General features: G+C 37.1%; 1 protein-coding gene across 1 annotated transcript; it reads left to right on the top strand.

The window, feature by feature from the left end:
• Positions 1-1,243: 1,243 nt before the first annotated feature.
• enoph1 (enolase-phosphatase 1) lies at positions 1,244-19,082 on the top strand. Its single transcript, XM_039758796.1, has 6 exons — positions 1,244-1,521; positions 1,609-1,710; positions 9,000-9,202; positions 11,973-12,105; positions 12,875-12,998; positions 18,095-19,082. The coding sequence occupies exons 1-6, from the start codon at positions 1,450-1,452 to the stop codon at positions 18,232-18,234; spliced, it is 774 nt and encodes a 257-aa protein (XP_039614730.1). The 5' UTR covers positions 1,244-1,449; the 3' UTR covers positions 18,235-19,082.
• Positions 19,083-19,565: the final 483 nt, after the last annotated feature.

The raw sequence follows: 19,565 nt of genomic DNA on the forward strand, positions 1-19,565 counted from the left end.
CAGAAGTCTGAAGAATCTTTTAATGAAACTGCATCAAGATGTTTTCTCTATCAGTACAGATTCTGACCTGGCCCTTGTCTGTGTTGAATCTGCATGTTCTCCAAATGTCTGTGCATTTTTTCCTCCCAACATTTGGTTTCTGACATGAATTTAAGGTTGTGATGGATTGGTGTCTCACCCAGATTTAATTTTTCTGCTTTGTGCCTGATGCTGCCAGAATGGTACACACTCCCCTAAAATCCCAAATTTGTATTTAATGAGTTTAGGAAAAGGATGTACAAATGGTAATCTTTTGTGTCTATATTACCATCTTTGTTATATCTGTTTCCCCGTAGTCTCTATTGTAAATTTAAATATGCATTGAATAGGTAGAATGAAGAACTGGGTCAAGGATATCACTAACAGTATTCTGTTGGAAGAGATGTTTTCAAGTGGAGAACAGTTGCTTTGAAATAATGACGACAGAGGAAAAAGTGTACGACTGGGAACATTGGAGAAGAGTGTAATTTCTCCTTGGGAGATGTTCACAAACCAAGACGGATTTATACTAATAGTGGTTAATACTTTGGACTTCAAACGTTGAGAAGTTATGAGTTCAATTCCTGCTACTAACACTGTGTTACTATAAGCAAGTAACTTTCACCTGTCCGTGATCCAATTATTAAAACAAAATAAATGTAACCAATTTGAAACGTTGTAAAACGCCTTGGATAAAGCTGTCACCCAAACAGTATTTGTCATCATTTATTATTCACAATTGACAGATACACATTTGGTTTATCTTGGTATCTATTTGCAAAAAAATTAAACAAAAAAATTTACATTCGATTTCAACTTGTGCATGTACATGTTATTTTTTTAGATCAAATTTACTGCTGCTAACTGCTTTAAAGATTAAACTTTACTCTCAGCATTCTGTATTTGACTATTAATTTAGTGCCGCTTGTTAGTTATACTGCAATTATTCTCCTTACTTATAGCATCCCCTATGTTGCCACTGCCCTTAAATACCGTAATGCTTTCCTGTAAGTATATTTCCACCCAAAACGTATTTCTCTTATTTTAGCACCTCGCTTCTCCTGAAAAGTTGCAATGTTGTCCCAATGACAATCTAAGTAGCTCGACAAAGCTTCGGGAACAGAAAAGACAGACCGGAAGTCCGGCAGCTTACGCGCAGCGGTTTCTTTTTTACGTCCCCAACTCGATTGGCGGCAGAGGGGCGGGGCCAGCCCTCTGCGGCAGATTTAAAGGGAAAGCTCCCTGCTTTGTCTCGGCGGTGTGTTTCTCCAACAGATATCTGTCGACATGTTAGCAGTTTTCGGCTCTTGTGCCTCTTAAAGGGACGGTGGAGAAGCACACGTGAAGTCAAGCAGAAGGAAGAAGGCTCTAACGTCGTGAAAACTGTCATTAGACGGGTTTTAAACTACATTGCAATTGAGCTGGAGGACAATGGCTAAGCCTGACGTGAATGTATTTTTATTAGATATTGAAGGCACAACGACCCCGATTTCCTTCGTGAAGGTATTTCGCGATGCAACTGCGGTGCTGATTTGTCTGGCGCTTCGGTTCGATGTTGATTAATCTCGTTTTGCTTTAATTTTGTTTTAGGACATTTTATTTCCATACGTGAAAGATAATGTTCAAGATTACCTTATCGCACATTGGGAAGAAGACGAGTGCAAGCAAGACGTGTACTTACTGAAAAAGCAGGTAGGTGCCCTATATACGCGAGAGACGCTCCTTCGCGGTGCTGTTACAGGAATCCACATTCTGAGCCACAGCGGCACATCCCTTGCTCAGTAGTCAGTGGCTGGATAAGGGGTAAGAGAGTATTGGTGCTCTGAAATTCTGACAGCGATGCGCCCATTCATGGGTGCGACCATTGTGATTTCCCCCAATCCTATAATGGGAGGGGTCGAAATTCTTTGCTGTCTACATTTATACGTTTTGTCTAATTTAGAAAGTAAAAAGTACTGATCAGTATAACGTGTTTCCTTACAACGTTTTACATTTTTATACCACTTTTTGCACATAAGCAAATATTGTATAGCGCCCTTCCAATTACTACTTGTCATTATGATGTTGACGTTTGGTTATGTTCATGCAACAAAACAACTGATTAGAGCCAGAGCAACGCATGTAATGTCCAAATAGCTATGTGATTTGTTTAAATAAGTTTTTAAATGTGAAGATAGGCCTATATTATTTAGCTGTGACTTATTGTGTATTATCATTAAAATCTATCTTGCAGAATCAGTCATCAGTTCTGTATATAATTCACTTTTAAAATCGCATCTGCTCACAAAAGGTTTCCTTTTGGGTTAGATGAGAACGAAATACATTTTAGCTCAGACCTTAAAGTTTAGAAGGGCAGCACGGTAGCACTGATGCCTCACAGTTAGGAGACCCGGATCTGCTTTCCCCGTGTATGCGTGGGTTTCCTCCGGGTGCTCCGCTTTCCTCCCACAGTCCAAAGACATGCAGGTTAGGTGCATTGGCGATCCTAAATTGTCCCTAGTGTGTGTACGCGCCCTGCCTGTGGTTTGTTTCCTGTCTTGCGCCCTGTGTTGGCTGGGATTGGCTTCAGGAGACCCTGTAGTTATGATATATCGGGTTGGATACTAGATGGATGGACTTAGTTAAGTGGATTTAAACTTTTTTAGAATGCAGTGTAAGAAAAATTCAACTAAAGTTAATTATTAAGAATTTCTGGCCCACTATCTTAGAACTGTCTAATCAGTTGATGCATTTTAGAAGTAATTAGTAGCAGTAGTAGTAGTGTCAGGTGTAAGGAAGTTTCCTGTATATCTGCCATCCTTGTTCCTTATTGCATTGAAACATGGTGTTCCCTAAATCTCTCTCGGTTCTTCCTTTTAATGCCCTGAAATTAAAGTCACACCTCCCTGTTTTAAGTTCCTTAGTTTTACATGCTCTGCAAGTTTGGCAGAATTTTGAAAAACATCTTTGCACAGATCCAATTTGGCATATCCATAACCCCATCTTTTGGAATACATTCCTTTGTATGTGTGGCAGGCCCATCTTGTTTAAGCCATGGACTGGTTGGGGCTTTAGGATGTTTGGTGATTTTTATAATGAGTTAGAATAACCTGGTTTGTCGTGCTTGGCATGTTTCCATTGCGACCCTCATTATTTTATGAAAAGCAGCAGAGTATATACTATCGAGCTTTGGCTGTTCTGTGCTTTGAGCCATGTAGTATCCATCTTGATGGTTTTTCTTTAATTGTCAATGTTTGTCAGGTTTTACTGTGAAGGGATATTTGTCAGTGAAAATGTACATACAAATGGTGTTTGCTGTGGTGGGTCAGTCTTCCAGTGATATTTTGTTCAATAAGTCTCTTTCAAAAAGAGCAAACTGCTTTTTCAGCATATGCCTTATTTTAAGACATGGCTGGATTGGCTATATGAAGAAAAATTAACTTCAGCGCACACTAATAATAAAATCCCTTCTGGCAGTGTTGCTTGAAAACATGACATGCAATTTAAATTATGAGATGCCAAAAATGCAAAATGACTGGTTCCGGTGCCTTTAACAGATTCCCCTCAAAACTAATTTCTTCACTTTCTGCAGTCTTGAGGATACATAGACATAAAATTTTGAAATCTTTGAAACATTAAGAAAGAAAACACACTTTTTTTTTTATGAGATTCTGATGCTTTTAAATAGTCTGTCCTCCTATTTCTCGTGCTGTTGTGGGAAGATCTGGCACATCCCAACCTTGCATTACTTTTCCTGTGGTATTAAACTTTTATTATGGAAGAACTGCATACATGTGTAATACAATGTGTTTTTTACCTGTCAGGGTAAAAATTATTCAGAAATGATATACAAAGTTCTGAAAATTCATAAAAGTATAAATGGCAGAAAAACAGTTGCACTTCTTGAATTTATTGATGGCGTCCTTGGATGATGAGCAGCTAAGAGTGGACACATAGCTTGAAATGATCCATGATTGTAATATGACTTTGCTCCATGTACAATTTTACTGTCTTTCTGAAATTTGTTTTCCTGTTTGAAATGTCTTTTTTGAATATTTGGGCAAGTACTGATGTCAAGAAAAAATCTTGGAAAAAACAAATCTTTGTTTTTCATGTAAGGCTTGAAAAGTGGCTAATGTGTTCACATAAACATAACAATCATGTCAAATATTGGACAAGAAGATTTCAAGAAGAAAACGGCAGGAGGTTTTGCACTCCCTTATGATTAAGGACGTTCCACCTGAGCTCGTGTGTGTTTGTGTGTGTGTGTGTGTGTGTGGTTTTTCGCACTCCCCCAAGTACACAGTAAGGGAATATATGCATTTACTGTACCTGTACAAAAGTGTTCATTTTCTTGGGTTTGAAAAGTTTACTGAATTGTGCCTTAGTTTTGTGTCTTTTTTTTTTTTTTTAAGATTGCTTAAGAAACATGCTTAGTGTATGATGTGCCCAAGTGTGTGTTGTTGTATTTAGACACATTCCTCAATTTTTGCTTGAGCTGTGAGACTAAAGAAGATGAAACAATTTTGACATTTCCCAAATTGGTATTACAGGTTCTCATAACTTTTTTTTTTATTTTTTTTATTTAACATAATTAGCTTTGTCAAAAATAAAATATTGCCCACTGACCACATATTTACTGGTGGAAAAAAATGTATGCATGCAATCAAGAGAAATGTTACATTTTCTTGTCAAGTTTGAAAGAATAAAGATAATAAACCCTATATGGTTAATGTCTGACATGGTACTTGGCTACCTCATGTGTGTCTTTGTCTTATGTAAAAGATGAAACAGTTTGGCTGTCAGAAGGGCAAATATTAAATTGGCAAAAGATAAGGACAATTGCTAAATGACATGTATTTAAAAGAGTTTAATAAAGCTTAAAGGGCTGGCCAAAGGTGAAACTATTAAATCAGCAGTGTGGGTATCCTGGGAGTGATGGAGTGTGGCAACCTCATTTAGTACAGTATGTAACCCTGAGTTGAGTTTAGTGGTACCAGGTCATGAGAATGGTTTATGGAGCCTGTCATTTGGCAGGACACAATCACTTTTTTCCTTTTAGTTTGCTACAAGCCTTACTGCCAGTTTTATCTGAGTTAACAACTCGAGGACAGACCAGGATTTGTAGTATTTCATCAAGCTTAAAAATATGGTCTGAAGTTTTCTGGGCCTTGCAGCCTAGTAAACAAGGTTAACTCTTGATGGAGTTCAAATTTTTATTTTTATACAACACTCTGAGATCAGAGTCATGAAGTGAGACAGGGAGCTGTAGTTGGCGGCCTAATAAATAAAAGTGGGACACAAGAATGATGATGGTTTTTTTCACAGTTGTCAATTCTGTTATGAATGATAGTGTGGATGGCAAGCGATTGTGGGTAGCAGGATCACCAAGTAGGATGGTGCAAGTGAGTATACATCTCTATATAAGATTTCTAGAGAAGAGAGTGAGCAGCAACTGCACTGGCAGTAGGATATGTTTTGCACATGCCAGTGTTTGAATAAGCCCCACACTTGTGGAATGTAACAGCAATGACAATAGGCAAGTGCATCAGTGCAGAAAGGAAAAATCTACAATATTCTGTATGAATGTTGACCCCTACATAGAAATGGGGAGTCAGAAGCAAGAAAGACTAGCAAAAGGCTGCAGAAGTAGCCACACTGAATTGTGGCATTACATTGGCATTCATTTTTGAAACTAGAATGGGTTTAATGGGGTTTGGGGAGTTGACTTACGGGACATACTTCTCCTCCTGCCAAATTACTTTGGGACAGCAAAGAATTTTGGAATGAAGTGAAATATGAAATTGACTCTTCTGCCCCCTGAAGTCTGGGGTGACACAAGTAGCTAATAGAATGAGTTCTAGTTTGGTGTCTCTTTAGCAAATGTATTATAGCCAACAAAAATACTGAACTGATCTGATACTTGCAGGGAGAAAGCTGAACATGTCACATGTATAATTAACTTAAATAATTAAAAAAATTGAGAAAAATGTTATTTGTGTGACAATTTTCCCCATCCCTTTTTTTAAAAAATCTTTGTGTGGGGGCAGCAGAAAATTGGGCATCAGTGTGTTTTAGGCACACATACACAAACATACAACCAATGTAAAAACTGCAGTTAAACTAACTTACATGTCTTTGGGATTTGGGAGGAGAACCCATATATATGAGGGATTATGCATATTCCACATGGACAGTGCCCAGACTCCGGAGCTCTGAGCCAAGATCTCCTAGACCCTGTGTTGCTGTGCTGCCTCTGCATGGCAATTAATAGCTATAAATTCAAAATGGATATATTCCTTCTAGACGACGGCTGTCTTTAAATAAAGCTCTTTCTCTGAAATGTAGCACATTGAGAGTGACCTGTGATGCACCTTTTGACAAAAGTGACCATCTGGATTATTTGTTTATAGCACTGTAAACCAGTGATTCCACAGTTTGAGCATGAAAGTTATGGTAAAATAATTTTAAACAATGAGTAGAGTTGTGTGGAGTATTTACTTTTGATCTAGAATGTTTATGCAGCATTTTAATTGGGGGACTGTGTAGCACAAGTGTAGTTCCATTTGCTTTTGTAATGTTGTCTTGTATTTTTTTACAGCCATTCATTCTTTTTTTTTTTTTTTCATCCATATGTCAGCTATTTGTAAAATGATAATCTGACAGGACGTAAACTTTGACCTGTACAGGCTAATTTGACATGGTATTACTTCAACAAGGAGATTGGAGGATAACTCTGTGACATCATATAAGACAGGAATATGAAAGGAGTTGGGGACATGACAGCAGTGAGGAGTAGCAGTCTGATGGGGCTGTTTTTTTAATTTTATTAAATTACTCTTAAGGAGTAGGCTGGGAAGAGGCCTAGCAACACTGCTCCTTGTAAAGATCAAAACAAGGACATTCATTAGCTACTTTCACATATGCATCTTTGGAAAATTCCCAGGTTTTCCATCCCAGGTATTTATACAATATTCTTGCTCATACCATACAGTACTAGCATGACCCAGGTGTTCCCTAGATCAATAGCTTTCACACACAATACTTTTATCCCAGGCAAGGGGATGAAGAGGGCATTCTGTTTCAATTTCAGAAGGCTACACTAAGATGGGTTTGCACAAGGCTGTGCAGAGAACCCCCTACTATGTCATGTTATTAAATGTGGAGATGAGGTACACGTTGTGAAATAGCATTTGTAAATCGGAGATCACTTTAAATCATAATGTATTTATTTCCTATTTAATAATGGTAAAATTAGACATATTCTCATTTTTGACAGCCGTTAGCTTGTTGAACTCTTATGATATATACCATTTTGAAAGTAATTCTTATTATTGAAATGTTTCTGTTCCTGGATGCTCTTATTGAGCAGTATGCATATTAGATTAAATTATAATACAAAAAAAATCCTGGGATGAGAGAAGACTTTTCCAGAGAGATACTTTCACATCCTGCGAGACAAGACTTTGTGCCAAGAGATTTAATCACGCCCAGCACCGGGAATTAAAAGACGAGTAGATGACAAAGTAGAACGTCGTAAAGAATTCAAAACTGTTAACGCGATACACATGCAGAGCAGGTTAGAGAGAATGAAAGTACTAAAATTCGAAGTCTCCAAAAATGATAGTAAAGATTGCATTAGCGCAAACAGACGGAAATTGTTACTCTGTGAAATAACGGAACAGCGAAAAGAGATCGAGTATATTGTTTGAATTTAAACTTTAAGTCTAAGAGACTTGTAGATCATCTAATTTGCGTTGCCATCAGGGAAAAATAGTGTTTCTTCCCAATGAAGAGGTGTATCTGTGAGAATTAAAAGATTTGCTTATGTGTATTTCACTTTCACCAAATAACAAGCGACAGAGATGTGATGTAGCTGGTGTGTAGCGCAGGCTGGGGGGGTTGGCAAGTGAAGCAAGCGGGGGGGCAAAACCACCCTAGTATATTATAAAGTAATAGTCTATATTTATATATTGTATATTTAATTAGGATTTTTGTGTGTGCATGTGTTTTGTTTTTGGTTTGTGAGAATTATTGTTCAAAATACTCATTTATATTGTCTCCTGTTAATTTCTTCAATTAAACATTGTAAGTTTAAGACAGTATTATTATGTTATTATTATTTATATCGCATGTAAATGTCAAGGGTATTGTACCATATTAAGAATGACTCCATAGAAACTATGCTTAATTGGTAAATGCAAGGTTGATAAACTGGATTATTCAATACAATAGTGATCAAAAAAGGTTTTTAGTAATACTCCTACCTGTGAGACATGGCTTGTAGGTCAGTAAAGGCATGGTCAATACCTTTTAAAAGATTCTGCCTGTCAACTTGTTTCAAAATACACCATATACAGCTGATTGTTCAATTTTGTTCTATATACATTTCAAAGCAAAACCCATTGCTCACTTATCAATAATTCAGACTTGTTCCTGTCTTGGTTTTAAATGTATAAATGGAGATAAACTTTCTTAACAAATTTACAGTTTACCTCACAAAGCCATATAAACAACTAACTATAATTTGCTGAAAAATAACCGATTAATTAAATATTGCAACTTGTTGCATAGCACTTGGAAAATTAGTATGCAGTCTGTGTAAAATTAAATGAAATTTTCAAGTAGCAAAAATGTGTAATATGGGTTATATTTTGTTCTGGTTTGCATTTTTTGTGATAAGTTTTTAAGTCTGAAAGAAATATTTGTATAATTAAAGTCCAGATCTAAACCTATTAGTTTTTAACAACAGGCATTGCAGCAATGTAGTGTTAAATTAAGGAAACGATACATACAAAATTAATTGATAGTCTTATCTGGGACTGTGACTACAATGAATTAACTGTACCAATGATTAGATGTTCTTTTATCAGTCCTTGTTATACAACATGGTATTATAACAGAATGTGAATGCTGTCTTATTAGACAGTAGCAAAAGTGACTAAAGTAAATGGAATCGCTTTTGATCAGCAGAATATTGAGCAAATGTTTTTATTTTAAAGGCAGAAGAAGATTCTAGACAACATCGTGCAGGACCAGTTCATTGTCTGGATGAGAGTGTGCACACCGATGAGGAGAAAGCAATCCAAGAAGTGGTGGACAATGTTTTGTGGCAGATGGCAGAGGATAGAAAGACTACAGCTTTGAAACAGCTGCAGGGTCACATGTGGAGAGCTGCATATGCTGCTGGAAAAATCAAAGGCGAGTAAGTACCATTTTTTGAATAAATCTGAAATATAAACATCTCAAGAAGTGAATAAATATACAGTGCATCCGGAAAGTATTTACAGCGCATCACTTTTTCCACATTTTGTTATGTTACAGCCTTATTCCAAAATGGATTCAATTAATTTTTTTCCTCACAATTCTACACACAACACCCCATAATGACAACGTTGCAAATTTATTAAAAAATAAAAAAATTGAGAAAGCACATGTACATAAGTATTCACAGCCTTTGCCATGAAGCTCAAAATTGAGCTCAGGTGCATCATGTTTTCTCTGATCATCCTTGAGATGTTTCTGCAGCTTAATTGGAGTCCACCTGTGGTAAATTCAGTTGATTGGACATGATTTGGAAAGGCACACACCTGTCTATATAAGGTCCCACAGTTGACAGTTCATGCCAGAGCAAAAACCAAGCATGAAGTCAAAGGAATTGTCTGTAGACCTCAGAGACAGGATTGTCTCGAGACACAAATCTGGGAAAGGTTACAGAAAAATTTCTGCTGCTTTGGAAGTCCCAATGAGCACAGTGGCCTCCATCATCCGTAAGTGGAAGAAGTTCAAAACCACCAGGACTCTTCCTAGAGCTGGCCGGCCATTTAAACTGAGCGATCGGGGGAGAAGGGCCTTAGTCAGGGAGGTGACCAAGAACCCGATGGTCACTCTGTCAGAGCTCCAGTGGTCCTCTGTGGAGAGAGGAGAACCTTTCTGAAGGACAACCATCTCTGCAGCAATCCACCAATCAGGCCCGTATGGTAGAGTGGCCAGACGGAAGCCACTCCTTAGTAAAAGGCACATGGCAGCCTGCCTGGAGTTTGCCAAAAGGCACCTGAAGGACTCTCAGACCATGAGAAACAAAATTCTCTGGTCTGATGAGACAAAGATTGAGCTGTTTGGTGTGAATGCCAGGCGTTTTGTTTGGAGGAAACCAGGCACTGCTCATCACCAGGTCAATACCCTCCCTACAGTGAAGCATGGTGGTGGCAGCATCATGCTGTGGAGATGTTTTTCAGCGGCAGGAACTGGGAGACTAGTCGGGATAAAGGGAAAGATGACTGCAGCAATGTACAGGGACATACTGGATGAAAACCTGCTCCAGAGTGCTCTTGACCTCAGACTGGGGCGACAGTTCTTCATTCAGTAGGACAACGACCCCAAGCATTTTGCCAAGATATCAAAGGAGTGGCTTCAGGACAACTCTGTGAATGTTCTTGAGTGGCCCAGCCATAGCCCAGACTTGAATCCGATTGAACATCTCTGGAGAGATCTTAAAATGGCTGTGCACCGACGCTTCCCATCCAACTTGATGGAGCTTGAGAGGTGCTGCAAAGAGGAATGGGCGTAACTGGCCAAGGATAGGTGTGCCAAGCTTGTGGCATCATATTCAAAAAGACTTGAGGCTGTAATTGCTGCCAAAGGTGCATCGACAAAGTATTGAGCAAAGACTGTGAATACTTATGTACATGTGATTTCTCAGTTTTTTAATTTTTAATAAATTTGCAAAAATTTTTTTCACGTTGTCATTATGGGGTGTTGTGTGTAGAATTCTGAGGGGAAAAAATGAATTTCATCCATTTTGGAGTAAGCCTGTAACATAACAAAATGTGGAAAAAGTGATGCGCTGTGAATACTTTCCGGATGCACTGTAAATTTATATTTCAAATGTAAAAATATGATTACTCCACATTTTTGAGTAGTGTCTGATATGACATTAGAGCCTAGCTACTCCTCTCAGTCCATGGAAGGTCATGATGGGTGTTGGGTTTTGTTCCAAGCAAGACCTGCTTTTAATTAGAACTTCTGTCGTAATTAAGCATACTTTTATTTACTGCATTACAACTTTATTGTATAATTGCAGAATAACTCAATAACATTTAACTTTTACAGGTGGGAGTGTTATTTATATTGCCACTTCTGTTTAGCATTTATTGATTGTGATGTTTTTTTCTGTTGTCATTGTTTGGAATCAATTTAGAGTTGAAATACTGTAAAAATTAAATAAATAAATGGGAGAAAATAAAAAATTAGTATGGCATTATCATACGTGTTGAATTTCTGTATGAAGTAAATCAACACTGTTGAGAATTCCTGGATTGACACAATAAAACTTGAAACTTGTGTCTTTTGTTTTTTTTTTTTTCTTTTCAAGGTTGTTTTTAAAAAAACGGTGACTGGATAGTCATCATTGTCTAGTCCAAAGTGCTGTGATAGTCTGTATTATTTTTAGAAACCATAGTTGGGGGACTCGCTTGATTTACTGAATTATGCATTGTCTATGGGTAGCACATTCATTTAATAAGTTTTATTTCTGAAGATGTACGTGGTTCCGAATCTGTACCTTACACTTCTTCTAGCAAGCTGTGGACATTACAATAAATTAGAACAGTATAGCTTGAGTATTTAGTGTTACTAAGAGTTTATTACATTTTATTAAATAAAATACAAATTGGCCACATGTCAAATTTCTAAAGTAGACTGGTGTCCTATTTAAATTTAACTTGCTACCCATCACCTTCACTGGGTAATTCAGTATCAAAAATGGATGCAGTGATGTGTATTATTTTCCAATACAAAAGTTTAATTGACTTTCCAAAAGGTAGGCATAGATTTCAAAGTAAAACACATGTGCTTATGATTTTGCATACCTGTTTTGAAGCTAACCTCAAATTGAGAACTTTGCTTGCTTTCTTTTGGTGCCACTGCCTTCCACTGATCAGCTTGTCTGTTTTGTGTACTCCTATATTGAACAGAGTGTATGAAGATGTAGCTCCTGCAATCCAAACGTGGAGACAGTTGGGAATGAAAGTGTATATATACTCATCAGGCAGTGTAGAGGCACAGAAACTTCTCTTTGCTAACTCAACTGAAGGCAATCTTCTAGATGTAAGTATTCACACGTGTCCATTGTGCTTACTGTAAAATAATTGTAGCTTATTTTCAAAGAGCTGTCATTAAAATCAACTTGGTAAAGATGAAAGTGACATCATTATTGGGCCATACACGGTTTCAATATGTAAAAGTAAACTTTAGTATTTTTATGGCATTATGGTGGAAGGAAGAGAGGATGTCCAAATTACTATAGTAATATTGATCAATGCATCATGATGATTTTTATTGCTGTGGGTGTTTGGATGAAGTGCTGCAAGGGTAATTTCATTTTTTTTAACTGCACTACAAAGGGGAAAAAAAACAGTTGGTCACATAATCACCCTTCCTTCAACTATTATCCATTACTTTAAAATAGCAGAACAAAACAAAAATAGCATTGGCAGTCATTTTTTTTCATACACAGCTCTCCTGTCAGAATTGGTGAGCTTTCCAAGCAGATGTGATACTGGCCTTTCATGTACCCCCTGTTGTAACGGTAGAAGCAATGTAGTGCAAGGAGGCCAAGGCATTTTGCAGGGTTTCACCCCATTACCTTGTTCTAGGCATTCGTTCAGTGTTATTGTTCTTAATTTTATAAAGCACTGTGTGTGAATGAAGCACACCAGACTCAATGCATGTGGCCTGTTCATTAGAAATCGAGCGTTCTAATCCATCGCGCTAGATTCTGAAGATACCAGCAGTTTCTTAGGCTGGCAGTTGTGTGGGCACCCATTTCCATTTGCTGGATTGGTATATTTCTTATTTATTTTTTTCTTTAATACAGCTGTTTGATGGCTATTTTGACACCAACATTGGCGCTAAAGTTGAAAGTAAGAGTTACAAGAGAATTGCTGAAAGCATTGGATGTTTACCCAGCAACATCTTGTTTTTGACAGATTTAACACGAGGTATGGACAATCATTCAAAACTATTAAGTGATAAAAATGTTTTTATTTATGTTAAAAAATGTGTTTTCTTGACCTCTAAAATATTTTTCAAATTGTACATGCAAAGAAACTGAAATCAGAATGAGAGATTGTTTTTATTTTGCAGTCTCTAAATTAACTAATCCTCTCTCCACAATCTTCTTTTATGTTTTCGAAACACCTCACCTGATGTTTTGGATGATTTTTGAACCCTTTTCCCAGTCTATGTAGGTGGCATATTTTTACTTTTACTCCAGTGAGTAAAAGTTAAGTTCCTAATTCCAAGAATACTGTGACTACTATATTGTCTTACAGTATCTTCACCAGTCCTCGTCTTGATTTTTTTGCTATTTTGAGTGCTTGGATGAGGATGGTAGTCTGCTGATTCAAGCCATTCTTTTAAAGCTACTTTGCTTTATGCATGCTTTCATTAGTATATTTAATAAATAAAAATATTTTAGTTTTATGCAAAAGGTAATATTTTTACTAGTACCATGGCACTGTTTTGGAGCAAGCTACATAGCAAAGAAAACTAATAATATAAAGTTCACTTTTGGAAAATATTTGAGTGCTACATATGACCACCCTTAACAAATATACATTTATAAACATTTTTTTAATTGTCAACTTGCATTTGAACCTACTTTGTGGTTCTCAAATTTGGGAACTGACCTTGTCTGTATATTACAATATTTCAAAACCTCAATGAGTGGGGTTAGTTAAAGAGAAACTGTTATACCCTTTCTAGTGTTAAACTTCATTTGCTCAATGCAGCAGCACCAGAAGTCTCCATTAATATTTAAACCAATTTTGCATACACAGCATTTTTTTCTGGATCTTCTACTAAGCAGCCTCCGAGTGATGATGCATTGAATTTGAGAGCACTGCACAGCTGGGTGCAGAAGTGATTGCTATTTTAGATTATCACAATCGAAATCCTGTCAATTGAACCAAGAAATTAAATACAAATATATAAAGATGACAAAAGCAAAGGAATGTTTCACAAAAAGAATTATTGATGTGCATGACGTGAATTATAATTTTTCCCATGGCTAGGGTTAAAGTTGCTTTTTGAGCTTGTAATCTCCAATGTGCTGGGGCCTCATGTATAACGCCGAGAGTAGAATTCGCAGTATAACATGACGTAAGCACAAAAGCTGAAATTATGCTTACGCACAGAAAAATCCAGATACATAAATCTGTGCGTTCGCCCACTTCCGCGTTCTTCCGCCTGCTGTCCTGCCCCGTCTCCTCCCAGAATGACACCTCTTTGAATATGCAAATCAATATAAATAGCCCTTAAGCTCAGCATTCTGTGAAACGGCAATGACAAAAGCACGGGGGGAAATATAAGAATTTCAGCGAATACCAAGTGGAAGCAAGGAAAAACGTACTATTTGTTGATTTAAACAGTGGTATAAACAACAAAAGGAAGTTGATCGAGTGACATAGAGTGTCGGAGAAACTCGAAACCTCAAGTTCACAAAGTCGCACAGTGCTCGAAATAAAAAAGAAGTTGTCACATATCAGAGTCACCGTGAAAAGGCGAGTTGTAGCCCACCATCTGAGTGTCATATGAAAGCTTATTAGGGTACAGAGAAAAAAAGGCATACAGTGTGAAAAAAGCACGAAATGTCAACTATAATCTCGAAATTTCCACTTTAATCATGTAGTTTATTTTGTCATTAAAGTAGAACATCATAAACTTCATCTTAAAATCGTTTAACAAGTTTCTCAAATCCCATCGTAACTAAAGTAGCACGTTAAATGCTTTGTTTTGTATTTGATCTTCTATGTGTGTGAATCACTACGTGATTCTTAAACGGGTTTTCTCTTCATCTGTCAGGACACCGAATCCATTACATTCATGAAATTATAACTCTCTGAATAATTAAAATACTGAGAAGTATACATGATATAATTTTCATGATGATAGGAGTTAAAGCATGTTATTAAACATGGGAACACGGTGGCGCAGTGATTGTTCGTGTCTCGATGGAAGATGCTTGCTGCACCGTGTGTGACCTGCGATGAAATGCTTTATTACAGAAGTACTGTCTTTTTCAAACATACTAACCTCCAATTCCTGTCCTTCCTTTTTTTCCTCCAAATACCCAATCTCCATACAATCAGCTCTGTAATAAACATTAAGCCATCTGTAACCTTAGAACACAGATTCTTCAAAACTTTTAAGGAACATTGAAATATCTTCGTAGTACATGTTTAATTATTCTATCTGTCTATCCTTCCAGTGTCGCGCCAGTCCCAGTAAGAATATAGCGAGAGGCAGGAACAATCTGTGAACGGAGCGCCAGCGGCTCGCTATAGCACTGCGACACCATGTCCTCACATGTTTATTTATTAACAATATAGATTATTTAAATAAAGTTAAAGTTTTATCTGTATAATATTATAAACATATTTTGCTGCATTTCATGTTAAAAATGATATTGTCATCATATGTAAATACGCACTTTATAAAGTGGCTCAGGTTGTGCAATATTATAACTATCGCACGTTTACAGTGAGGTAATTGTACTTAGAAGTAGAAACAGTTCTACAATGAGCACTTGATGAACAGATTGAGTGCGTTTATAGTTCTTGGAATAAAACTGTTTGTTTACCGCGAGGTCCGAACAGGAAAGGCTCTAAAGCATTGGTCGGATGAGAATCATTCAAATAGAGAATGGCTGAGGCAGCGTGTGCTTGATGCTGTATTTCAATAATTCTCTTTCCAATCAGCTGCTGCTGTGATTCACATTCAGATACAGTGATATAAATACTTCGAGTGGTGCAGTGAGAGTAATATGGGAAAAGATGATCTGCTGTAGCAACCCCTAATGGGAGCAGCTGAAAGGAGAAGAAGAAGAAGAAGGTGTAGTGAGAGTAACAACTCTAAAGCAGCTATTGTATTTAGAATAGTTTGACCATTCTGTGGACCATTATATTGTTACAGGTTAATTACAATCGGATGCATTAAACTAATAAACAATATGCGGTTAATTTCAGTGTATTTATAAAGCCGCATCAGGGATGTGAATCTGAAAAAGAAAGGGTAACCACACAGGATCAGTAGCACTGCTTTGACAGTGGGTGCCGCCAGTCCGCAAAACTGAGCGGAGAACTTGCGTACGACAGGGTATGAGGTACCGTGGAAATGTGCGTGGCTTTACGACAAGTTTAGGTTTTATACATCGTGATTTGATTGTGGAAATGTTCTTATGCAACATTTCTGTGCGTACGCACCGTTTATACATGATGCCCCTGATTTTCAAAGTTTATGGAAGTGAAAATAATTTATTTCAAACAGTGTTAACCTTTTCACATATCATATACTTTTTGATTGCAATAACATATTCCTAAAATAAAATGAGTGGAGGCAGGACCCCTGTGTTTTTCCCAATTGATTCTGGGGTTCATCAGGGGTGTGTTCTTGCTCTTACTCTGTTCAATGCTGATATGGACTGTGTGTTGGGCAAGGTCGTGGGGTCTAGCGGCTGTGGGGCATCTGTTGCTGAAGAAAGATTCACGGATCTTGACTTTGCTGATGATGCAAAAGGATGAAGGTCCAAGTCTTTAGAGTCCTGGTGCTTCCTGTCTTGCTATATGGTTGCGAGACATGGACGCTACCAAGTGACCTGAGATGAAGACTGGACTCCTTTGGTACTGTGGTACTTTCTTTGGCGCATCCTTGGGTACCGTTGGTTTGACTTTGTATCAAATGAGCGGTTGCTCATGGAGTCCCGAATGAGGCACATTACCTGCATTGTGAGGGAGCATCAGTTACGGCACTATGGCCATGTGGCGTGTTTCCCTGTGGGTGATCCACCTCGTAAGGTCCTCATTGTTGGGGAGCCGAGTGGCTGGACCAGGCCAAGGGGTTGCCCACGTAACACCTGGCTGCGGCAGATAGAGGGTCATTTCCGGAGGGTGGAACTGGACCGCGTGTCTGCCTGGGGGTTTGCCAACCGGGATCCCGAGTTGTTTCGTCAAGTAGTGGGTGCGACAACACACTGTACCAGTGCATGCTCCCCGACTTGACATGATACCATACTTGTTCAAAGAAGCTATCAATCAGATTGAAGCCATGTTTGATTATGTCAGGAAATTCTGTTGTAGAATTTATTATTTGGTGTTGCCTATTTTGTATATTTGGAGAATTTCTACTAATGAACAATTTAGTAATGTTATACTGCAGAATACGCAATAGGTTTTTCTTTTGTTACAATATATTAACCTTGTACACTTTCTGGCTAATCACTCAAATAGATTTCACGTAGTTTGGTATTTCTGGATAAAAATTTCTTTTAAATAATAAAGATAATAATAATCACTACAATAATGCAGTACATTTACTTGTTCAAATGTTACAATGTGTTTAGAATCACAGGGGCTCAGTTTATAAAGTAGAGGAACTGACCATGCCCAGTTTTCTTCTAACCCAGAAAAGGGATATTTTGTAATGAGTTTGATCAATTATGCATTTTCACAGACTTTTTTCTGCAAAGAATTCTCACAGTGCCACTGGGAGAGCGAGAAGAAAATGACACATGTACAACAAAATGTTTGCTCCTTTACTTTCCCTTTGATTACGTGACCTGCTGCACAGAGAACCTGAACATGTCCCTGAAGTATAAGTTGGCCTTTAAGCATTTATGACAGGAGGAGTAAAGAACTGCAGCCAACCCGAAACATTCCCATTATAAAAAGAAAAGGGTGCATTAGTAACTAACCACCCAAAAATAAGAATAGACAATACTTTTAAGTACTGTGCTGGAATGATGGGTCAATTTGAGAAATCCAGGAATGTTGCATTGAGTTTCAATAAGGAACATTTGTTTGGAAAAATTGAAAAGTGTAATCTTCCAATATTCAAACTGCAGTAAAAATGTAAACTTCTGATCCTAATATAACTGCTGTTATCTGCACTTATTTGTGTTTGTCCTTTTAAATTTGTCCAAAGGATAAATAAGTAGAATCTTTTTTTTTTTTTAAATAAATCCTAATACAGTGCATTTTTATGACAAGTATGGACTTTTAAACCAATTAATATTAATCTTAACCAATTGCATCCACAGAGGCAAGAGCTGCTGAAGAAGCAGGAGTAAATGTTACTGTTGTGGTGCGGCCTGGAAACTCTGAGCTTACAGAAGAGGAGAAATCTCATTTTCAGTTGATCACATCCTTTAATGATTTACCACTGCCAAACTCTGCTTAAAAAATCTTCTTGTGGAGGGAAAAAAAAAATGAAAGGACTGCTGGTCTGCTTGGAGGATAAGGAAGCGGGCTTTTTAATAGCCAAACATCAAGATCAAAGCAGTTTGATGAAAAAGCTGTTGGTGCTGCTTAATTTTTTCATAGTTTGATAAAATATTATTTAAGTTTTTAATTTATCATCCTTATTTCTCACATGAAACAGCCTTATAACATAGTGAAATGCACTTTTAGCCAAACACTTTTATATGTTTTTTTTTTTTATTTCTACATAAATATTTCTTAATTGGCATTGAGTAAATTGCATCTTGAATTCTCAGATTTAGTACCTGACCAAAATATAGATATTTTTCATATTATTGTGAGTATGTTGTGTAGAATATGTTGTTAAAACTGTAAAGGACTATGCTAGTTTACAAAGACATCATAAAAATGGTGCCAAAAACAGACAATTCTATCAAAAGTTGTGTCTATTATTAGTAAACTTACCTTTATTGCACACACAAGAGATGTAACATATAAAAGTAAAGCAAGACTTTGAATTAGTCACAAAGCAGCCAACACTTACGTCATGTTCATTGTACATTTGAGGACAACTAGAAGCTCTTGGTTCCTGTCTTAATTAAGATTATAAAAGAGCATGTTTAATTGAATTTGTTTACATAATTCTAAAACTTCATGATAAAGATTGCCAGCAAATGCATGAATTTAAGACATTTTTCTGTACATCATCTCATGGTTACATTTCTTTGAAGAACTTCCCCACTTACCACAGTTTTCTGTAATGACGTCCAGATATGAAATGCTGGCATCGTATCTGAGGCCACTGCCTTTAATAAATTGTGAACAGGAGGATGGTAGTCTTTAGCAACGTTAATTCATATAGGACTATGGTAATGACTTGCCCAAAATTAAGGGGGATTTTTTTTTTTTAATTACCACAATGTCTTGGATTTTAATAATGAGAAAATAAATACTGTTATGTCTATGCAGTGTGTGTGTATATATATATATATATATATATATATATATATATATATATATATATATATATATATATATATATATATAAATCAATTTTTTCCTTCTCTGCACTTGGGCCCTGGTTCACTTCCAGGTGGATGTGCCTTTTGGGTGGAATTTGCATGTTTTCCAAGTTCTGATGTGTGTTCCTTTGGATATCCTCAGACTCTGCTTCCAACATCTAGAGATATTTAAGTGTTTCATTTACCACATTACCTTACGCATGTGTAATTTATTTGTTTAAATATCTACACTAGTAATTCAGATTAGGCAGGCAGTGTTGTGTAGTGTGGTTAAAACTTGTGGGTTCAA

Source organism: Polypterus senegalus, chromosome 7, assembly GCF_016835505.1.
Source record: "Polypterus senegalus isolate Bchr_013 chromosome 7, ASM1683550v1, whole genome shotgun sequence".
NCBI lineage: Eukaryota > Metazoa > Chordata > Cladistia > Polypteriformes > Polypteridae > Polypterus > Polypterus senegalus.